At 43.8% G+C, this 22,792-nt stretch overlaps 1 protein-coding gene across 6 annotated transcripts in view; it reads left to right on the top strand.

Annotated features, from left to right (window-relative positions):
• tanc2b (tetratricopeptide repeat, ankyrin repeat and coiled-coil containing 2b) overlaps window positions 1–22,792 on the top strand; it is a 127,969-nt gene that overhangs the window by 39,916 nt on the left and 65,261 nt on the right. For all 6 annotated transcript variants that reach the window (XM_079182741.1, XM_079182739.1, XM_079182737.1 and 3 more), the window contains one exon: window positions 21,124–21,195. In XM_079182741.1, the coding sequence (XP_079038867.1) occupies window positions 21,124–21,195 (72 nt within the window). The remainder of the gene's footprint in view (window positions 1–21,123; window positions 21,196–22,792) is intronic.

Below are 22,792 nucleotides of genomic sequence, written 5' to 3'. Positions count from 1 at the left end.
TTCCCTAAACATGTTTGAAGCATGGGGCCGAGGAAGAAGCCTTTAAATTATGCATCATCCTTCACTTATGGAAACGACCTTGGAGAAGGGCTGCTCTCTCCGAGTGCCCTCCCGGTTTTATTTATCTGTTCGCTTCACATGGTTGAGGGTTGAGCCGACCGAGCGTGACCGTCACTGCTGCTTTCTGCTATTTTCAAAATGAATTAAAAATGTGATCAAATTACAGTTTGGATACGAGGTGAAATGTTAAATATGCTTAAAGCTGTTCACAATAGAGATTTTTCTAGTTTTTTGCCCCCAAATAAACTGGAATGTGTGGAGTATTGAAAAGAAATACATATTTCAGTTAATTTAAAGCCAAAGAATTGCTATCTTTGAGCCGTTCTTTAAAAACAATTAGTCAGGGGTTAAAATAACTTTTAGGTTCCCTGTCTGTGGAAAATCTAATATTAAACCATCCCTCTGTAGACCAAAGATCCACAGTCACATCCAGATTCCACCCGTTATTGGGTTCATCTTTGCTTATGTATTCATGACTGATTTCATCTGTTCGTTCGTCAGTGTGCTGTAAAATCTAACGAATGCAACAGAGGGACATGTATATGCAGATGTTGCACATTTACATATATATTGCTGCTACTTGCATACAAAGCAAGCCGTGGAATATCCGGCGAACATCAGCGACTGTGCATAGAAATGAATCATTCCACCTATCGGAGAGATGGATGAGGCTGCAGGAGCAGCAGCGGCTTAATGTGAGCTGATTCTGGCTGATCTCCACAGAGCGACAGATTGGCACCTACTGCTCCACAGAATGTGCTCTTCCGTCCCGTATTAATGAACCCGGGGGAGGAGAAAATGAATGAATGGAGGGATTTCAGTGGACACGGTTTTTAGAACTCCTGCAGAGGGATATCATATTTAAGCCTTCATTTGCCCCTTTCACTACAGATTACAAGATGTTTGAGTTTACCGAAAAATAGATTGTCATAAAATTCTTTAGTTTTGGACATCGGCGGAAATATTTGATGCTGTAATTTAGGGTTACAACTAGCGACTGCTTTCTTTTTCATCGATCTGTCTATTGTTTTCTTCATTTATCGTTTAAAAAATGCTCTTCAAAAGTTCCCAGAGCCCTTTGGTGGTGTCTGCAAACGACCTTTTGTACGACCAACAGTCCAGAAAACCAAAAGGTAAAAGCAGCACATTGGAGAATCTGGTGCTCGAGAGGAGTTTCTGCTTTCTGCAGATTAATTTTCCGTCCTCATCCTTGATTTCTACTCAGCTCAGGTTTGTTTGTATCATTCTTATGTTGAGCATAGATTCGTCTGTAAACTCCTCTTTATCTCTGCACTGCGCATTAGAAATCGCTGCGTGTCTTCATTCCCTTTTGTAAAATGTGAACATTAGGACGCTGTGTAAACACAGACTGTAGACGGCAAAGCAGACAATGGATCAGTGAATCAATATGGTGCACAGCTGTGGAGTGGAGCGGTGACCTTTGGTTACTAAGGACAGCAGCCTGATGTCTACAACCTCTTTGAGCTCCACTGCGACGTGTCACTTAGCGGTCTTCCTTTCAGCTGTTGACATTCATTTCTGGGGTGCCTTTTATGCGACGGTGACTAAGCAACGGTGCAGCACCAGGAACTGTCTGAGTAAAGTTGTTACGTTGATATATGCGTAATCTGTTTTCCTCATCAGCGCTTGAGAGATAAATTCATCTCCTCCCCCGAGGATTGTCTTCTATATTTTCCTCTTCTCTCTCTAGAAGCTCGTCGTTTATAATTATACTTTCAGACGACTCGGAGAGGAGTCGCTCTGTGACGGTTTCACGAGTGCCGACACCAAGCGGGAAGACCTCATCACCTCGCAGGACGAGGACAGGAGAGGTTGCTCCTCGCGCCGGGTCACAGACAATATAACGAGTGTCGAGCAGGTGGGCGACGCCGCTCCCCGGAAGCTGCCAACCCCGTCAGCAGCGGCGGGCGGCACCTGTGGCCTATAGTCACCGGGTAACGATGGCAACAAAGCTGTAGCAAAACGAAAGTGCGCTGAAGGTCAAAGACAATTCAGACGGGACTCGTCGAGAGGGCCGTGGGCCGGAGAGACGACTTGACCGAAGTGTCAGCGGTGGCGCTCTCCCATTGCGTGGAGTGTGGGAGGCACTTATAGGGGCCGTCATTATGGCTCAGTAGGGGGGCCACTCGATGCACACAATACCGCCCCATGTGCCTCTAGTGAAATACCTCCTTTGAGTCCTTCAGGGACAAGATTGTGACGGCCTGAAAACCTCGCCTACGGTCCTTTCTGAGAGTCCTGTTTAAGGCCGGGAGATGTGGCTGGAATCAATATCGTGACATTAAAGAGTAATTTATCTCTTATAGGGGGTTAGCGTCACTTTATTATACTTTAAATTGATACTGTTGCTGGACTATGGTGGTCACTGAACCAGCAGTTCTTTCAAAATTAGAGCAATGGACCCTTCGCTAAGCCCCCCCGCTGCTACTCCATGAGATATCACAGCTACGTTATCATGGAGCCCACACTGTCACTAACTGCACTCCCCGAATAAATACGATCTCATTTTTGGTAAAAAGCGATTTCAGAGAGAAGCAGACAGAAGGGTTTAAAGGATATCTCCAGGATGTCAAAGTGATTCATTGGTGAAAACATGTTAAAAAGATAGAAGCTAGAGCGTCAGATCAGTGTAAACGTGAACCACCACATCAACCGGAGATCCTGGTGTTGTGCACGCTGTCATCGTGTTGATGTCGTGGTTTTCCTAAAGCGTTAATTTTGGCAGCTATTTTAGATTTAGTCTTGAGATGAAAATGCTTATTCATTTTAGTCACATTTAAGTCATTTTTATCCGTCATAGTTTTAGCCAAAACCAATGATTTTATCAGTTTTGTCTTTGTCTTATTATTTCATATTTCGTCATAGTTTCTGTTAATAGAGTTAACACTGTTCCTACGATGATAAATCAAAATGTCTGCTGTTTTTTACCATTCATCTGTCACCTGTCCTCATAGAGTACATGCAGTACTTTGAAGAAAGCGTTAAAGACACCCAGTTACTGTAATCGCTGAATAAAAACAAAACAAAAAAATCCAATACTGTCAAGTGCATTCTCTGCTGTAATAGCACGCTCTCACTGCTGTCGATTGTACTCGGCTGCACATTGTTCGCAACAATCACAGTGAAGCACATCCTCTTGTGCTTTTGTAGTTGCTACAGCACACTCTTGATGTGTGAAAGATGGCGTGAATCATGCCTCGGTTTGTCGAGCCATCAGTCTGCCCTCCCCGCGTTCAGCAGTTCTGGTTTGATTGCCGTCATAAATCTGCATGAAGGGCCCGATGCGTGTCTAAAAATCAGTACGGTGCGTGTAAGACTCGACCTGTCGGCTCTCAGCCCACAGCGGGGTCCTGAACATCCCACTGACATCGCCGGGTGTGTTTTTTCCCCACAAATGTTCCGAGTAATTCATCTCGCTTTGTGGCAGTACGGTGACATTTTAAATGGAGGCCAGCGCAAGAGTCGGCGGCTGCGTCTCTCCCATGCGGCTCTTTTTTGTGAAGAGGGGAAGCGTGCGTTCCAGTTCTGGCGGTAGGGAGTGGGCTGCACGATGCGTGGGTGAAGAAGCGTCGGTCTAACCTCTCCTCCGCTCTCTTATCACAACGTCAATAGTGGGAAGTCTCACTCATTTTCCCGTCCCTTACTCTTGCTCTACTCACTTTCCTCCTTCTCTCTTTTGGCCTTTTCCCTCTTCCTCGTTTCCTGTCGGGCACCTTATTCCTTATTGGTCTTTCACGCCGGGCTCCAGACAGGAAGTCCGTAATCGAAAACGTGCGAGCACGTGCTTCAATCCTTCTGTCTGATAACTTACTCTGGATCTGAGTCAACTCGTTACTGTTAATGTTGACAGCTTGATGAAAGGGGAGGCGTGACTGATAGTCAGCAGTTGGTGTTACTGTGACCTAGATATGGTGTCTTTTCTTAGGTGGTGACTGAGCAGAGATAACGCTGGCAGGTTGTTTTTCTTTATGGTCATGGAAAGCGATAGGCCTTGAACACGTGAACACCGGTGACACCATTCATGCGTGTTTTTGCTGCGTCGCTGTAAACAGGTCTTACTGGAGGAGGACGCACAATTTTTGTGTTATCTGTGGCTATTTTTAAATTGCTGACTGTTCAGTTTAGGACTACTTTCTTTATTGATATATCTATGGATTAGTTTTTTGAATAGTTGAAAAGAGCTTAGAAAATGAAAAAAACATAAAAAAACCCGTCTATTTCAATTAAAATGTCTTGTCTTGTCCAAAACCAGAGGATATTCAGCGTGCTATCGTAGAAGATTAAGAAAACAATTTAAATTGTGTTTAAAAAAATGACTTTCAACAGTCATTTTTGCCAATAATTTTCCGATCAGCTGGGTGTGGTACCTGATGCATGAAGCACCTGCTCAGGTGTCTGCCTACATGCTTTTATATAATGCTACCACGTGCACACATTTACTAAACCTGCAGGAAACTTAAAGGGAAAAAAACCTAATAATTGCACGATATATAGTATTTAGGACCCCATTATTGAGGCGTATGCTACAGCAGGTACAGTGTTTGATGCATGTGTGCATGCGTGCATCTCTGCAAACATCCACGAGTTACTGTTACCCAGAAGCCCCCTCTCTGCGTCCTGACACACAAGCACATTTGAGGAATCTTCACAGAGGCATGTTTCAGCTCTGTCTCCCTTATGGGCCCTGTGAGCGCTGTGGTGTATTATTTCTCTGCGATATTGGAGCTCTAAAGATGTCGCCTATGGCGATGTAGTGGTCCACATCCTTAAAGAAGGCCATGTAGACGGTAAGCACCCTCCTCTGTAAGACTAAAATAGAATAAAGTGAAGAGACTTTCCTTCACTCCACTCTTGTACTGGAAGTAATGAAAAGGTTTGGCCTGAATAATTTGAGAGAAATATCCATCTGATCAATATCATTTTAATTGCAATTTGATCCCGTGAACTAAACCCTGGGCCTCTATGGTCAACATAGCATGAAATGAGACATATTCGTGCCAAGCATAATCACAAATGTGTCTCGTTTCTTTGTGAATAGAAACAGTTGAAATAATCAGTCAATTCTGCGTAGAACTTAGCTAACCTGGCTAGTTCTGGCTTGTCAAAATATAACCAATTTCGCCCACATTCATCTCGATATTACATCAGAGGGGGCCTCCTGATTCCCACTTTTTAAGGTGATAAGCCTCAAATAATTTTATAAAGACTTCAAAAGTTAGAGTGAATATTCTACTCAGACGGATGCTAACGTCGCTCCACATGATGTATTGATAGTTTTCTTCTTACTTCTTGCTAACAAGTTCGCCATATAAACTGTGTGTTTTCAGCTTATTTCCACTGCCCCAAAGTGTCAAAAATAAATTGCCTTAAAGCAGCGTGATATTTGCCTATTTTGCTTTTCGGGAGTCGCCCTCTTTCAAATCGCAATTTTTTGATAGAAAACCAATTAGCGCGAGTAGAAGTGGAAAGAGTAATCGTGGTTGGAGATCACTGGCTTTGAAAGAGTTAAGTAATTCTGTACTGGCTGAAAGAAGAGAGAGAAAGGAGGAGGATGAGGGAGAGTTATTGCTGCCAGAGAGCGAGAGGAGGAGGAGGGGGAGGAGGAGGGGGAGGAAGAGAGCAAGAGAGAGTTGCCGGTGTGTGTGTGTGTGTGTGTGTGTGTGTGTGTGTGTGTGTGTGTGTGTGTGTGTGTGTGTGTGTGTGTGTGTGTGTGTGTGTGTGTGTGTGTGTGTGTGTGTGTGTGTGTGTGTGTGTGCATGCATGCTCAGTGAGTGTATGCGTACTGACACCTGGCGCTCGCCCTCCCTCGCTGCTCACATTGTGGAGAGCTCTCAGGCTGTCTGGGTCATTCTTTACCTCTCTCTCTCTCTTTCTTTCTCCCTCTCTTCCCTTCTACTCCCTCCCTCTATCTTTCATCCTTTTTTATTTATTTGTTTTTGTCCCCGGGTTGTTGTCCTCCCCCCCCCTCTCTCTCCGTGCCCCCTACGATCTCCTCCTTTTGTGTAGGATCTCCCCTCACTATGGTGCAGGATTTTTATTGCCTGGGCAGACGCGGCGCTCGACTGACAAAGGTGAGCCGGATGAATCGGGGCGGGAGAGAATGGGTGGGAGACTGGGCGGGTGGATCACACAGATGCAGATGTGGGAATCTCTGCATGTCAAATGTGGGGGAGTGATGGAAACTGGCTTTGGAAAGAGCCCCCCCCATTCATCAAGCTTCAGCTGTTAATTGTATTCTCCGGATTAGTTTTGCGCGTTTTCTCTCTTTTTCTTTTTTTTTTACAGTGCAAGTCTGAGCAGCTCTTGCACTGTGTAGGCGTCTGAATGTGTATTTTTCGTTCACAGGTGATGGGTTTGAAGTAGAGCGGAGTAGAGTGTCTCTGTTTTTTCACTGGCGTCAGCAGCATGTGTCAAACCCTCTCTGGTGTGTTTGCTCTGTTGTGGCTGCTGTGCTTAGTGTCACCTTGACCTGGGTAGTAGTAGGTCTCCCACAGCAGTCAAGTCTCTTAGTGGCCTTTGTGCCACACCTTAAGCATGGACACTGTGTGTGTGTGTGTGTGTGTGTGTGTGTGTGTGTGTGTGTGTCTCTGTGTGTGTGTGTGTGTGTACACTGAAGACACATAAGGACTAAGAGAAGCAGAGAGGCCATGTTGTGTGACAGATTGCCATTAGAGGAGGAAATTGTGTGACGGACTGAAATAAAAGACTTCGTGTAATATCAGTCGCTCTTTTTGTCTTCGACTTTATTAATAACGACAAAGTATCTCTGCTTGCTGCTGCTGGTTGGTTTCCACAAAACGATGTCGCTGTTTTAATTTTTCTCCGTCTCTTTTGTGATACAGACCAAAACGTGTCCGTAGCACAGACGACCAAAAACCAGCCAATTTATGCTCCGGTTTCTGGAGAATCAAACTGTTTCAAACTAAACTCAGCTTTACTTCTCTCTCTGACATTTTCTGTTCATCCCTTAAAAACTCTAAATGACTTTTCTCTTTTCCCCAAGTTGTCACCAAATACTTTGTCACATTCTTAGTCTTACTTCTTTCAATCTGACATTTCCCAATTTAAATCCTCATCTTTGTAAAGGATGTTTCTACTTCTCTACAACCGGGATTTTCATTTTGTAGCTTTGCCCAAATGTTATTATGACGTTGTACACAGTGAGTTAATTACTGAGATGTGGCAGAACAGAGTAGTGAGACAATCAGACAAAACAAGACAAAACATTATCCAAACGACTTTATTTAAAGTTTAAATGCTGTAAATAACTCCTCGTTGCACAGCAATAAAGGACAATTTAGATCAGTTTCACTATCTTCTAATCGGCTGATTATTTTCTCAATTAATATATTAATTGTTTGGGCTGTAAAATATTGTAAAATACCGACAAATACCAACATAACAAAATGACTTCCGACCAACAACCCAAAACACAAAGATTCTCAATTCACTACCAAATAAGACAAAGAAAAACAGCACATCATGAATCAGAAGCTGCTTGATAGATGTCTTAAAAGCATCAATGAAATGTCAAAATAGTTGTCATTTAAATTGTCGATTAATCAATTAATCCTTTCAGCGCTGCAGGTTAATGTTCACAGCTGACTTTTAGGCGATCATTTCACCGCTCGCCTCCACTGCAGACGATTGAAACGCCTCATTCATGGAATATTTGCTTTGTGATTTTTACGCCACCGCCCACTCCCCCTGAAGCTTAATGAGCCTATTAATATATCTAATGAAAAAACACGTGAATTCTTCTGAGGTTAGCAGGAGAAATAACCATGAAGCGCTGCCTGATTCCCTCCAGAGATGCTCTTGAATGTCACACTGTGTGTATTTAGTTGTGCGGTTATGGTTTGGGTGACATTAGAGAGATCAGATGTCCTGCTGGTATTATATTGAACGTTTTCTTTTTAAAGATGAACATGCCTGCTTCACTACTCATCTGCTTCCTCTGTCGCTGTTGTTCCTTCTCTCTCCCCCTCACTCTGTCATCACTTCACTTACTGTAACTCTCTCTCTCTCTCGCTCTCTCCCACCCACTCAGATATTTCTGGAGAACAAAAGGAAGGAGAGAGGGAGATAAAACGGTAGAGCGGGGAAGGCTTAATCTACCAGCCTTACGTAGGCTAATGAGTCCTCCTCCTTCTCATCCACATCATCTCATGACCAAACTTGTCCTCCTCACTCCTTCCTTTCAGGATCTCCCACCTCCAGAGTCACTTCCCTCTTCCTCTCTCTCTCTCTGTCTTCTCCGTTCATCGCTTCTGCTTCCTCCTCCTTGGGTTTTTTCTCATCAATCCTTATTCGCTCGTTTTCATCGCAGCGTCACAGCTTCTTGTTACATCCATCCTTTCTTTTTCATTCCTCCTGGAGTGGTTTTTTTTTCCGACACCCCCCCCGCATCTTCCTTTTCTTGTCAAGTCCCACTCATTCCACCCCTTCATCATCCATTTACTCTCATTATTACAGGTGCTAACCATTTGCCATCCCTTGTTTTTCTTTCTTTCCCATCCTCAATCCATCCCATCTCTATCTTTTCTTCTAAATGTATCCGTCTTTTCTCTTCTCCTCGACCCAAAATCCTCCAGAAACAAAACGGCCTGCTGAATTGTGCATTCGGCCGTGATACATTTGAAATAACATGATCGTGGCCCGTTTTAATCTTTGATGCCATGCAGGACTTATGAGCCCCCCCCTCCCATCTTCAGTGGCATCCTGTTGTTTTTTGCCAGTGGGGTGAAACTGGGCTTCCATTGTGCCTCTTGATGTGGACGGGCTCATTATCGCTGCTCAACGCTGTGTGCCTTTGAATGGCAGGAAGTGCCCATGCTAGCCGAGCATACTGAGGGATATTGTGTCGCTTTACACCGCGTGATAAACGCAGCAAAACACAAGGTTGCATAAGCGAGCGGCGGCGGTTTCCCTCCACAAAAAGCTGCGATTTGCGAAGGCCGCGACAGCAAGGCGTGGACTGAAACCCACGCCAGCTGTGTGTCCAAACGCGTCCCGCCGCCTGTCTCTGTTTGATGGCAGTGATCGTGCCGTCTCTGAATTGGAGTCTACAGTCTGTCTATGTCTGTACTTGTCTGTCTGACTCTCTGGTGCCCCCCCCTCCTCTCCTCTCTCTCCTCCCCCTCCTCTCCAGTCTGTGTCAGCCATGTTTTTTCACTCTCAGTAGCTATAACTCCTGCTGACACTCGCTGGAAGGAGGAACTGGATTTCTCAGACCTCCGGATGAATTAATATGCTCCGACAGGTCCGGTGATCGTGCCGAACATACGAAGACACGCGCACTGTAACAGGTGCATCATCCCCACCAGAGCGTAAATCAGTAGTTGACTGGCAGAAAACTAATCTAATGCAAATTTGATAATCGATTAGTCGGATGATTTATCAGTGTTCACTGACTCCAGCTTCTCAAACGCGAGCATTCACAGGCTTTGATCTGTTTTATGTCATTATATGAATATCTTTGGGGGTTTTGGACTGTTGGGTAGACAAAACAAACATTTTGATATCATTTGGAGTCTGGGAACATTTTTTAGACTAAACAATTGATCTAAATTTCAAAAAAAGACCAAACTTCATGTCAATTTATAGCACATTTTGACTCCATGTGTGTTTAAAGTATTGGACTACAACTGATTATTATTAAATGGAGCTTAAACAGTCAATTAATGGATTTATAAAGTGACAGAAACTTACTTATAATACGATATATATAATCGATAGACATAAGGTGCTAAAACAATCCTTTGAGATGCTGAAATGCGACGTCTTCAGCTAGCTCCAGGTCTTTTGGTGGTCGTTTCAGCCCTCGGTTGCATGTTATTGCCGTTGTTCTTTGTCTCTTTAGAAACGGTAATTTAATAATCCTACGGCAGCTTTCTAGTCTTATCCACCCCTCCAAAGTGCTGCACGCCACATGTCGCCATTCACTCATCAGATTTGACGGCGGAGCTGCAGCTGTAAAGGAAAGTACCAAACAATGAGACCAACACCGAAGCAGAATAAAGTGCCCAGCTGAAGGCTACACATGAAATATTAATGTGAGACCTCCACAATGGATCTGTGAAAAACAAAACAATACTCTCCCTCACAGTTTCACACACACACACACACACACACACACACACACACACACACACACACACACACACACACCTTTTGTTGCATTTTTGGATTAAAAGTTCTTTCTCTACAAACTTTAAGTTTATTTCTGAAATGTAAAATTCAGGTTCAGTTGAATGTAATATCAGTTATAAGGTTATAAGTTGTACGCTTACACTATTCTAAATATATACTTACTGTATTATAGGCTGTAGCTGTCATGTTAATGATGAAAGACATCCAGCCACGTACTGTAGCCTACTTTCTCAGTAAGTGTTGGTGTCTGCCGTGGCACTGTAGTTTCTACAATCCCCCAGTCTATTCTATATTTAATGTGTATTTCATTATTCAGGCCTGCTTGTTTGGAGTTGTAGACCCATCTACATTGCAATTGAGATGGTGTGTGGGTATAATCTGCGTGTGTGTGTGTGTGTGTGTGTGTGTGTGTGTGTTTCTCTCTCCTATCGTGACAATGACATTGAGAACTGAATGAATTATTGCACTGCTGTAGGCAAGCAAAGGATAAGAATAACACTCGGCGCTATGAAAGAGGTCGCAGAAGCAAGGATGGTCGCTGTTGTCTTCTTTTTTTTATTTCACCTCTCCGTCCTCCATGCTTGGTCTGTCACCATGGCCACCTCGCTTTCTTTTCCTCCGTCTCTTCCTCCCTCTCTCCTTCTCTCTCTCTCTCTCTTTCCCTAATTGTTGGACGCTTTGCGCTCTGATTGGAACGAGGAGACACACAAAATGAAACTTGTCTCCATTGCCGTTGGGCCTTTTTTCTTACGGTTGTGTTTTTGTGCTTGTGGCTATTTTGGAGACACTGTACGCTGCGCTTTAAAAAAAAATCTATATCCGAATAAAAGGGTACCGAGCATTAAATCATTACATAAATAGATAATCGAGTGATTGCATTCTGTTATTTTGGAGAAGCTTTTGTGTTTGTTGTTCTCTTTAGGCTTTTGTAGAAGTCTTTTTGTGGCGCTAGCAGGCAGTACCCCTCAATTAGGTGGAATTCTTTCAAAACATTACTCATTTCAGAGGCGTCGCTCTCCAAAAAAACCCGAATATCACCAAATGGACGCTGCACAAAATGATTTACATTAGTCACACAGCCTGCAGGCAGTCCGTGAAAAGTGAAATTAACTTCTGTCTGAACCTGCGAGAGAGGATTTAGTCGGTAAATGTGGCATCGTAAACTAATCTGCTGCCTGCAGTTTCTCTGACACTGAATACGGCGCTGCCCTTGTGGCTTGTTTGTCTGAATGTCGTTGATGTTTTTAAAGTCAAGCCACAGTTGTGTTTTAACATATATTTATATATATTTTTTTTTCATTTGAGATATATGTAACCATCAAGTTGTAAGAATCTAATTTCCGTCTTTATGAAAGGCAGAGGTCAACAGGAAAAATAATTGTTGCCTCTGGCATCGTTACAGAGAGCAAACTAATGCATAACTTTGCAGAGTTGCAAAGACAATAGCAGCGGCAGTTCCTCCACGTTTGGTGTCGTATTCATGGATTTCAGTGGAAGAAAACATCCTTTTTTTTGAATAAGTTTACTGTTTTATTGGGTTTTATTATTGTAATATTCCCAAACACAACATAAAAAGGTAAAACTAAAATAGAAATGAATAAATCAAAACAGGCAGGTAACGAAACCAACATTGATAGAGGAAAGATCATTATGTTAAACACTGTACTAAACCAAGTTCAGGTCACTCGTATGTCCAATAAAGCTGTCCCATTGTTCTCTCACCATGTTGATTTTGCAGTTCAGTCTCCCCAATATCTTTTCACATGCGACTATTTCCATCATTTGTTCCTTCCTTATCTTCATTGTTGGTGTTTGAGGCTCTTTTTAACATCTAAGAATTATCCGAGCACAAGTTAATACTCTGAACACAGATTTACTTAATAACTGTGGCACCTTTTGTCCCCAAGAAGACACAATCTTGGCGATAGAGGCAGATCACATTCTAAACATTCACATTTTAAATTTCAAAAACCAAAGGGCGTTCCCATAATGCCTTCTGTTTTACATTTCCATCATAAACTGTCTTAATTAGACCCGTTTTATTGAGTCTTGTTGGGGTGTAATAACATCTTTTGAGTGTTAGAAAACATCCTTGAATGATCTTCAAAGAATGAGTTCATCATCGGTGGAGCTGGCAAAGACAGGATTAGGGCGTGGTACAAACTTCTCCCTCCATATTTCAGGTTTTGTTGTGAAGCTTACAAATCCTGGCGGTGCAGAGAGAGGGCCCTAAGCAACGGGCATAAAGGATGAAATCTAGCAGTATTTCTCGTTAAGCCGCTGTATGGTAATAACACAGTCTGTCATTCACCGAGGCAGTGATTTAAAAGGCAGTAAATATCTCCCAACATAATGAACAAGCACTGACTGCAGCAGGAGCTGCTTCCCCCTCCCTCAGCCTCCCCTGTGTGAATTTATCAGGATCCCAACCTTTTTCTCATTAAACACTCTTCGTCGGTGCAGAGAGAGACATCTGCAACCTTAGCAGGAGTCGCACGTGCTCCTCCTCTCGCTGTCGACAGCCAGAGGTCAAAGGGAACCGGAGGGTGGTGCTCCTCTTGTGCTGCAGACGGAGACGTGCACATTAACTGGGAAACACAAAATCCTGTTTACTCGACAGGCGGATGCAGTGTGATGGTCCCGCATGTGGTCCACATATCAAATGGAACAATGTTAACCTCTGTCTACTTCTTAGTTTACTCTGTAACAATTACTGATCCTGAAGCCTTCGAGCTTCCCATTGCTGCACAGCACACGTGCACTTTACAGCGATAGCGTTGGCAGAATTACAAGTTGAAATCTCAGCCAGAAGATTATGTGTTTTTTCTGTGTGTGTCCACGGCTAATCTTGCATACTACTAGACCCATCGCCTTTATATTATTTATGCTCTTTATTACCTATTAGTAGGTTAATAGATTAAACAGAGCTAACAGCTAACAGGGCTAATACAGCTAAAGTTGTGTGTTTTGTCAGCAGGATTATGAAACAACTACTGACCCGATTTTCGTTAAACCTAGAGCGGTAGAAAGGTGTCTCCTTGGCCACGGATTGAACCCATTCACTGTTGGAGCGTATTTGGCCTTTTGCGGAGGTCTGCGGTCTTAAAGTTTCCTGCTAGTTCTCTTGTGTTTTTAGTTTTAGAGAGGCTAGAAAAGAGAAAACAAATGTAAACGCTGAGTCACTCTTAACCCAGCCCTACTTCAGCATGTGGAGAAATTTGAAGCCTGCCATGACTAGTTGTGTTTTTTTTTTTTTTTAAAGCTATTGTTGGACAACCGCTGCTCGGGGAGTTTCGTGAACAGACAACTGATAACTGATCAATTATTTAAGTCATGCCTGAAGGGAAAAAAATGGCAAAAACAATTCTGAATCCAGCTTTTAAAATGTGAGGAATTGCTGCTTTTTTCTGCGTTATGTCACTGAAAATATCGCTGGATTTTGGAGTGTTTTGAGAAGTCTCGATGCTCGTAGTATTAGCGGTGGAGAAACCATGCAAGAGGGGGAAAGGAGGAGGGAGGTGGTACAGGTGGGATGTCTGCTTTTCCCTTCTTTTGTGGTCCCTCTGTGTGTGTTTGTCAGGGATTAAAAATGGATAGAAACAAAGCCATCGCTCTTCATTGGACCGCCTGGAGGCAGACCAGGAGCCATACCAGCTTTTTGTTTTTTCCCTCCGAGTCTCAACGCAGTCAAAGCAAAACTCCCGATAACACTTCCATTTCCGTTTGGTTTATTTTTCGCTGCGTGCATTTCACTTCTCCGCTCTGTGATGTAACCCCAGTGGTGTGTCAGACTGAAGGTAGGAGATGCTATTATTTTTTTTTTTTCCAGACTCTTCTCCACTACCTTTTTTATTTTTATTTCTTTTTTTCTTTTTCAAACGAAGCCCACCCACTCAGTGCTGCGACACAGCTTTTCTCAGCATCGGATGGCAGTGTAGGAGTCAGGGCACATCACTCTCTTTCTCTCTTTTCTCTCTCTGTTATACATACAAACACATTCTCTATTTCTCCCTACTTCCTCCATCATAACACCTCCGTCCATCCAGGACACTGCTGAGTTGTGGCGCTGTCGGCCAGAGCCTGACGCACTCAGCTACTCACATATGCGTCACCTCGCTGGCCCGGCGCCACCATCATGCTGCTCGCTGTCCTCCACGTATACCTCGGTGGCCAGGGTCATGGGCTCCGGGCTTTTCTGGAGGGTGGGAGGGATACAACGTGTTATTTTAAGCCAAGGAAACACGTTTTTATTGGGTCATGTTTGGGGCAAGTACACCACCATACAGGTATATATATATATATACTGAAGATATATCAGTTAACAACCTTAGAGATACTTGTTTTAAAGCCCAACCAATACTGTTTTTACCAATATAGAGGATTTTTTAACTCATTGTAAACAAACATTTTTGACAAGTATATATAACAGCATATATATACATATTATAGCTCGGAATAACGTGAGGCTAAAATAGAGGAGCAGCAACCGCAGTAGTACGAGCTTAAAAATAGACCCGTATTAGGATTTGTCATCGCCACTGTACTCACGATCAACAGTTATGTAAGAACAGGACAAACAGAGATACCCCCGTAGTGCTTTGGGCATGACTGGGATGTTTCTTCTTTTATTGCATCCGCGGTTGATTGGCAAATTAGAAGAAGCCACTGATTTAGTTTTTGCTCTCGGCCTGTAAACCAATATGCAGAAAGAACAAATGAGCCACAGCAAAGATTCATCTAAATTATGTGCAGTGTTGTTGTATTGTCTTAAATACTCTGTTTACGCTGTGACTCGGGTGCTTTCGCCTCTTTAAAGGAGGTATTTTGCCCACATTATCTGTAGAGCGTGTACTGGCTCAGCTTGGATTTGTATTGAGGACTCAATCAAATAAGCCAAAACGTATAAACGGCACCATATGGTTGTGTGTATTGGCTGTTTGGTGGTCACATTTTGAATCCCTTACGCAGGTGTGCTATGAAATCTTGTTATTGAGATGTGTTGGCACCAGACCAAATGTCAAAAAGCAGTAAAAATCCATCCTATCGAATGCTTTACTATTATTCCCTGGCTTGTTCCTGTCTGTGGTATTCTTAATCTAAACTAAGCATTCTGTGATGTACTTGGCTCATTCAGCCAGTGGTGTTTAGCGCACTCACTCCTCATAAACAGACTCCAGTATAAAGGAAAATCTGTCGAAACAAGTCCAGTTTGTTATGCTTTTAAATTCATTTTGTTTCTGTATATTATTGGACTATTCCGCAGGCAGTAGGCACTAGAAACATTCACAAGTGTCTGCTACCCACACAGTGCATCGGTTTCTTTGCTCTCATGCTGGCTGGCTGTTTTTCTTGCTTGTAAAAGAGCAGGACACACATTTTAAATCAAAGCTGAGAATGAGCATTGTCCTAAACGCCGTTAACGGCTTGTGAAAGTGCCGGCTGTGCTGCTCACGCGGCCTCCTTGCTGCTATTCCTGCATTATATTCTCCCCGCAGACCCACAACATCTACGGTCCATAACGGTGCGGTCCCTCTGCTGGGATCCCTCATAACTGGTGCAGTTTGTCCTCCCCTCAAAGTAGGTTTGCTTGAGAGTTGACAGGATTGTCTTTTGTCGCTGCAGGTAAAACGAGCAGTGTAGCGTGCCTCAGTCTCAGCCTCACGCCTCCTTTTTACATGAGCAGCAGCTTTGGTCACGCCACATGAGAGAGTTCTTGTTGTGTTTCTAGCTGGTTTCAGGTGAATTCATGTACATGATATATGATCTAAACCACGTCTACACAGTCTGTAGTACATTTGGTAATGAATATTTAAGAAGTAATGCCCTCGTGAAACAAGGGGCTTTAATGGAAGCGTACTTCTGTGTCTGGCTGGTGATGGATTTTTGTTGTTCTGTAGCTATAATTTTTTGCGGTCTTGCTGTGTTTCCATCACCACTTTCCGTCTTTTAACTGTGATTTATCAAAACAAAAGCCGGACTAGTTGATTCCAGCTTTGTTCAATGTTATGGACCCAGAACGGAAAACATGACGGCTCAGATTTACCACAACGAAACTTTGCAATTACAAATTAAGTTGATGGATAATTTGTCAATATAATTGCTCAGAAGACACAAATAAAAGTGCAGCCAAACTGTTCAAGAAAAAATAATTGTTGTTGGTCTGATCTCAGTATAGCAGCCTTGCTCCTGGTGTGTGTGTGTGCGTGCGTGCGTGCGTGCGTGCGTGTGTGCGTTTGTGTGTGTGTGTGTGTGTGTGTGTTGTGGTTTGGATGAAAGTGGTTCTCTATTGTTTTACATTGGCTGGATGTCAGAACCCGCCGCTTCCTGTGGTGGACCGGGCTGGCTCACTGCAGCAGTGGAGGGAAAGCACTTGACCAAGCTCTTCTCATAGAAGACTGTGTGTGTGTGTGTGTGTGTGTAGGTGTGTGTGTGTGTGTGTGTGTGTGTGTGTGTGTGTGTACATGCATTTTTTTGTGTCAGCGTACATTGAGGCGGATGCTAATGAAGATGTCCTCCAACCGAACAGATGCCTGCGCTCTCGTGCGGCTCACTGCAGCTCACTGTGGCGTTGTGATTCATTAAGATGCTCCACTTTGTTGAGAATCTGATTAAATCCAACATAAATGAGCGTCAGCACCGCGTTTGACTGAGACCAAACTCAAGCGCACACAGCATCCGTTCTTTGAGGATTAATTGATTGTCGGTGCTGCCACTGTGGCTGCTGACAAAAAGTTTACTTTCGCCAATAGTGCAAAAGAGGATTTTCACCTTTTTTTCTGATTTGTGTCATTTTAAAATCTAATATATTTTGGTTTTGGATTGTTGGCTGGACCAATAAAATAGTTTAAAGACTTTTAAAAGAGCATTTTCTCACTGTTTTCTGATCCGTTTTTTCTAAATGATTCGTGATTTAATCAGAATCCTCATTAGATGGAGCCCTTATGCACACATCATGCGTAGCGTCATGCTGAAAGGCACAGTCGTATCCCAGCGGCCTCTCCTCTCGTGACACAGAAAAAGTTTCAGTTTGGCAGCAGCGATCGCTGCTCTCTACAGAAGTCAGCACACAGCACTGATTCACTTCTTGGCATTTACCTTTTTCCAATTTCAAACTTTTCTTTTTAAATCAATCTCTATTTCGGTAAATAGCCCGCGACCGCACATCTGCTCACACAAACACGACAACTCCATGTGATATATGGCGCACACGCTCGTTTTTTATTTGTGTGTGGGCTGCCGTGTGCTGAATAAATGTCAGCGTGTTTTATTATCGTAGCTCACACATGATCCCTCTGTTTCCACATCAGATTTATAGGGATTTTAGATAGTTTAACACTGAGCTCTCTGGAGAAAGACGACGCATAATAGGATTCCAGAATAATGCATGGGTGGTGTGCACTTAATTAGAAATGGGTCATTTATTGCACCAAACTTGGGACATTTATTTATTGTTCTGTCACGCTGGAAACGTATGCAAAAAACAAAAAAGGGATTTCTGGGCCCAGGTGTAAAGCATTCAAACGGAAACTGCGATAAAATAGAATTCATTGAATATTCCCACTCTTATTTATAACCTGGAATGTTATTCTGATGAACGGTGAGAGGAAGTTACTGTGACACGGAGAGCACGGTTTAATTAGGGGTCTTAGTTTGCTTCCTGGTGAGAAACTTGGGGATTGACAACAAGTTGGCAGCACAGCAACATTAGGGGCCCAACGGAGGCAATCAAAGGTAAGAAATAAAGTACCCGAACCGCACACTGAATCCCTTCGCTGTCACTGAGTGAAGTCATTGAGCCGAAGGATGTAATTCTCTGGTCCCCCTCCTTAATATCCGGGATGTGTCTCAGGTACATGGTAATTCTTTTTCTCTTCACATTGTTCTTTTTTTTTAGCGGGGTACCTATACCGCAAGTAAGAGACGGGCATCGATTGCACTTTCTGGTGCGAGCCTGTTGGTTACTTTTATTAAGTGTGACGTGATCGATCAGTGACGGAAAAAGAACCGAAACCGTTTGAAATCGTAATTTGTTCCACCTACTCTCCTCTCGATTGGTTATTCTGCGACATCCAGCGTGAAGCTCAAAACCCCTAATGATGACTTAGCTTCCTGTCTTTTTCTGGCGGGGTCTTTATACCAAAGGTGATCACACAAAAGAGCACGATTTATAGTAATCACCCTCAGACCAATATACCTCGGGAAAAGAAGCCTCATTTTAGAGCGGGAGGTGACATCGAACACTGTGAACACCGGCGGGTTCATCAAAGTCAGTCTGAGGCGGTAATGATAGCGAAGGCCTCCGCCATGCTCCACGGGACCACTATCAGATGTCACGCTGACTTCTCCCATAATGACTCTTTGTCCAAGTGCGAAATTGGCTTGCTCCTTTGACATCCTAACACAGCCCGGAAGAACAGCCAACGGAGTGAGTGCGTCATTATGGAGGTGGTCTTTTTTAGCTTCAGAGAGAGCGAAGCTTTGATTTTCCAGCTGAATGGGATGCGGTTACAGAGTGCAGATTGTCTGTTCTGACTTTGAATCTGATACTGAGATACTGAGCTTCTCGCGTTGCTGTCGACACGAGATGGTTGACGGACGTTCTCCCAAGGAACCAGAACGATGTTCACTGTTTGTCTCCGCGGTCGGAAAGAAAACACGTCTCTGTCTCCTGTCGACCGTTGGTCCTCCCCTTTCATGTTCCCCGCTTAATAGACCATTGATCTGTGCGGCAGGACATTGTAGCGTGATCGCTGGTAACAAGAGAGCAATCTGCACTGGAGAAAAGAAGCTTTCTGTGCAGAATAAAAGAGGTACAAAGATGTGTTTGCTAAGCCTCAAAAGAAATGGTAGCGGAGAGAAGAAAAGAGCTAGAGCCACATCGATGCTTTGTGGATTTTTCCCACAACCTCACTTACAACCTAATAAAGATTGAAGGTTTAACTTGTCATGTGGCGGCTGGAATGTAACTGAACCGAAATAAAACTTGTTTAATTTCCGGCAAAATCTGCTCCTTTTCTTCCTGTTTACACCAAAGCTACTTGCCAAGTGTAATGCAGAATGTGTCACAATCAGAAGTACTGCACGTCTATGTATCTATTACATGCATTGTCCTTTGTTCATTTGAGTTATTAACGCCTCAAATATGACATTTCGAGCTACTGACGAGCTGAAAACGTCACCTGAGGTGCTAATCAGATCCGCTGCAGGAGCAGAGCAAGTGTGCAAAATCCGTTACTGTATATCACTGAGCTTTCCGCTCGCAGCATCACACTCCTCACATGTTCTCGTGGCCCCGTGTGCAAGTGTCACTTGTAGCCATGGCGCAGCATCATTTTCAGAGCCCGTAATGATTTTCACGACGTTGATTTTACCCGATGATACGGCTCATCTGGCAGATGAGGCAAGAAGCTATTTTTGGTGGGTTTGTTGGTGTTGAACAGGCAAGAAATGGAGGTGTTGGATCTATGGTTTCCAAATCCTTGAGAGTTTGTGAGTGAGAGCAAAAACACACACAAGGCCTTTAAAACATTTGGGAAATACACTTCACTAGACATGTAATTGAAGGGTTTTGGATTTATACATTTTGTGCAAAAATAGAAATAGAAAAATATGTTTTGTGCTGCAGAGATGACAACAGGAAGTTCTCATCTATCTGGTTTACTTGACAGCGGTGATTAAACTTCATCCGTGACTCAAACTATGAAGAAAGTCCTGGAATTTGATGTTTAAGAAGTCGTGGAAACCCTGTAAAAGGTTGCGTTTGCTTCTCAAAATCACTCCCAAATGAAATGTTTTGATTGGATAACATCCCACATCTGTGTTGACACCTTCCTGTGTGAACACTGTGAATCCTCTTGCAGAGAACTCCTTTCCTTCAATCAGTATCAATCTCGGGCTGGCCCAGTTCTCACACAATCATGCCCCACACAGCTCATTCTATCCGGCCATCGACGAGCTCGATCGGTCCACCAGCGGGTCTATCCAGCCCGCTGCTTGGCTTACCGGCACACGGTGTGTGAATCTGCGATGGGAGAGATAAAACTTGAGTATTTGTTTGGGGTTTTTCTGGGCTGATGGTGAGCTCCGTGATTGGAACACAATGGGATAAAACGCCTGCATGCTTTCCCCACTTAATGCAACAATCTTTGATCATTCCTCACACAGCAAATCCACCGGCTTAGACTAGTTTTCATACCTCATCGCAGTTCAGGTTTTTATTAATAGCTCACTTAAATCCAGTGGGACGTATTTATTCTGAGCATAAATCATTTGTTTCCTCCTCCGCTGGCCTGTCGTGCTTTACAGTAGATCCATCCGCACTTGAACAGGATTATGAAACGATCCCCCCCCCGGTGACACTGCCCAGTGATGCCGCCGCCCACCCACCCCCCTCATCTCAGCTCCGCTTCGGCCTGCCTGCTCCCTTGGGCGTAATTGATCCTCATATCATTAACCGTGTGCGGATCTATCCGGGGAAACGCCCACTGGTTCACAGCTAGTCCCCCGCTCAGTGAACCATCAAGCATCCAGTGAGGTCTGTGATCGTGGATCAAACACACAGGACTCTCTGCACGCAACAGTGGCTGCAACGTAAACTATTTTTGTTATCTGCATGGGCAGGCCCTCGAGATTAGAGGCTGTTTAGTCTAACCATGGGGAGACGGAGGACGTGGAGCTTGGCGGCGCAGTCCCCCTTCGCCACCATACGGGGCCGCTTGGGCCCCAGGAGGAAGGGTGTGGAGGGCCTGTGCATGAGCAGCTTGCTGGGGGTCCTGCGCTCCCACACCTGGCTGATTGGAGACGAGGAGGTGGCCCTGCTGCTGGCCTCCTCGCTGCCGCGCTACTACCGAGCTTACTCCTTGTCTTTCTCTTTCTGCTCCTCCTCTGCAGATGGCGGGAACGAGGACTACGCAGACCCCCGCTCGCCCAGTCTAGACCCTCACCTGAGCCACGTCGGCCAAGGTAAGCAAACACATTACACGTTTAAAAAAGGAGAAAAGTTACAGGTAGTAAGCCCGAGCCTCGCCCTCACAGATTCATGAACCATAGTTTATCCTTTTAAAAGGCATCCGAGCACTCCATTGTCCTCTCTTCTGCTGCCTATATGATGGAGCTGAGCTGAGTGCTGTTATGCGAGTGAACGAGAAGCCGAGTTGCTGAGAAGCTTTTTTCCCACCTTTTACCTTCTCATTTCCTGTAACACTTCTCTCTTGGCGGCCTCTTTCCAGACTCCATTTCTTCTCCCTTAATGTTTCCACGGCAGAAACCCGCGGAGGCGAAGTTGTATTTTATTTATCTTTTATAGCTGAAAACTTTACGACTGCTGGAAAAATTTACAGGGGAGAACTGTATGAATGATATGTAATTCGTCCTATAAATCCGAGTCGCTTGGAGGGGAAAGAGGCTGTGCACAGCGGTAGATGTTTATCAACAAGGGGAATGCCGGTGCTTGGCGGGAAACGTTTAGGGCAATTATAATTTCATGTTTCTTTTCCTTCCCTTTCCTGCATGTTTTGAGCCGAACACCTCGACGAGTAGGTGTTTGTGTTTATTTCGAGGCATGGAGTGGCCCTTAAACATGTCTCCCCTCACAGTCTAAAATTAAACACCATCATTTCCCTCTCAACGCTTTTGTTCTCTGGGCTTCACCACTGGAGTGCGGCTTTTCCTCCCTCTCCGCCCTCCATCGTTCTCCTAAAATCACACTATTGATTTAGTGCTGAGAGCATGATTTTGTTAAATAATCAGGTAAAAAAATATTTCCTGGACAATTTTTTATTTATTTTTTAATTAGCAAGACAACAACTAATTGATTTCCTGTTTAGAAAAAGTCAAAACATGGTATTGCTTAAATTGCATACAATCATATTATCAGTCAAAACTAAACAAACTATTTTATATTGCTGTGAAACATTCAAACAGCTGTATTTATTTAAGTGTCTCGCACAACAACATTTTTCCAGATTACAGAACGTTATAATTTCCTTAACTCAATATTTTTACTGAATAGAATCTTGAAGCATTATGATGTAACTCAACGTTAGCCGTTAGCTCCGTTATTTAGCCGAGCAAGACTCCGCAGCTAACAGCTAGGAGCTAACGTTCCCTAGCGCTTCTCCTGCTGATTTCTCGGAGATGGTGCGGACGGACGAGTGGGTCAATGAAGCATGATCTTTGGAAATTGAGTTACTGGAGTTTCTCGAGGAATCGCTCCAGAACTTTTTGGATTTATACTCGTCCTAGTTTAGGCGGAAGGATTGTGCAACAAAAAGTGCTTGATTTTTGCCATTTCATGGTGACTTTAAGATGATTATTTCTTTCCTAAATATGTGACCAATTTCTTTAGCTTCATGGGGAATAATTCATTTATTCTAGTATAATTGTGTGTTTCCATTCAATATTGGAATGCATTCAAATTAAGCGATAATCGCTGCCAGAATACCAAGTCCCCCCGTTGGTATTCACACCATGGCTCTGCATACATGAGGAGAATTTCCATGCTTGGGGATGTAACCGCTGCTCTGGAGGTTGTTTTTGCTTTTTGCAGTGACATTCCCCA

The sequence above is a fragment of the Pholis gunnellus genome (genome assembly GCF_910591455.1).
Source record: "Pholis gunnellus genome assembly, chromosome: 21".
Lineage (NCBI taxonomy): Eukaryota > Metazoa > Chordata > Actinopteri > Perciformes > Pholidae > Pholis > Pholis gunnellus.
The sequence above is the reverse complement of the archived record's forward strand: the minus strand, read 5'-3'. Positions and strand labels throughout refer to the sequence as shown.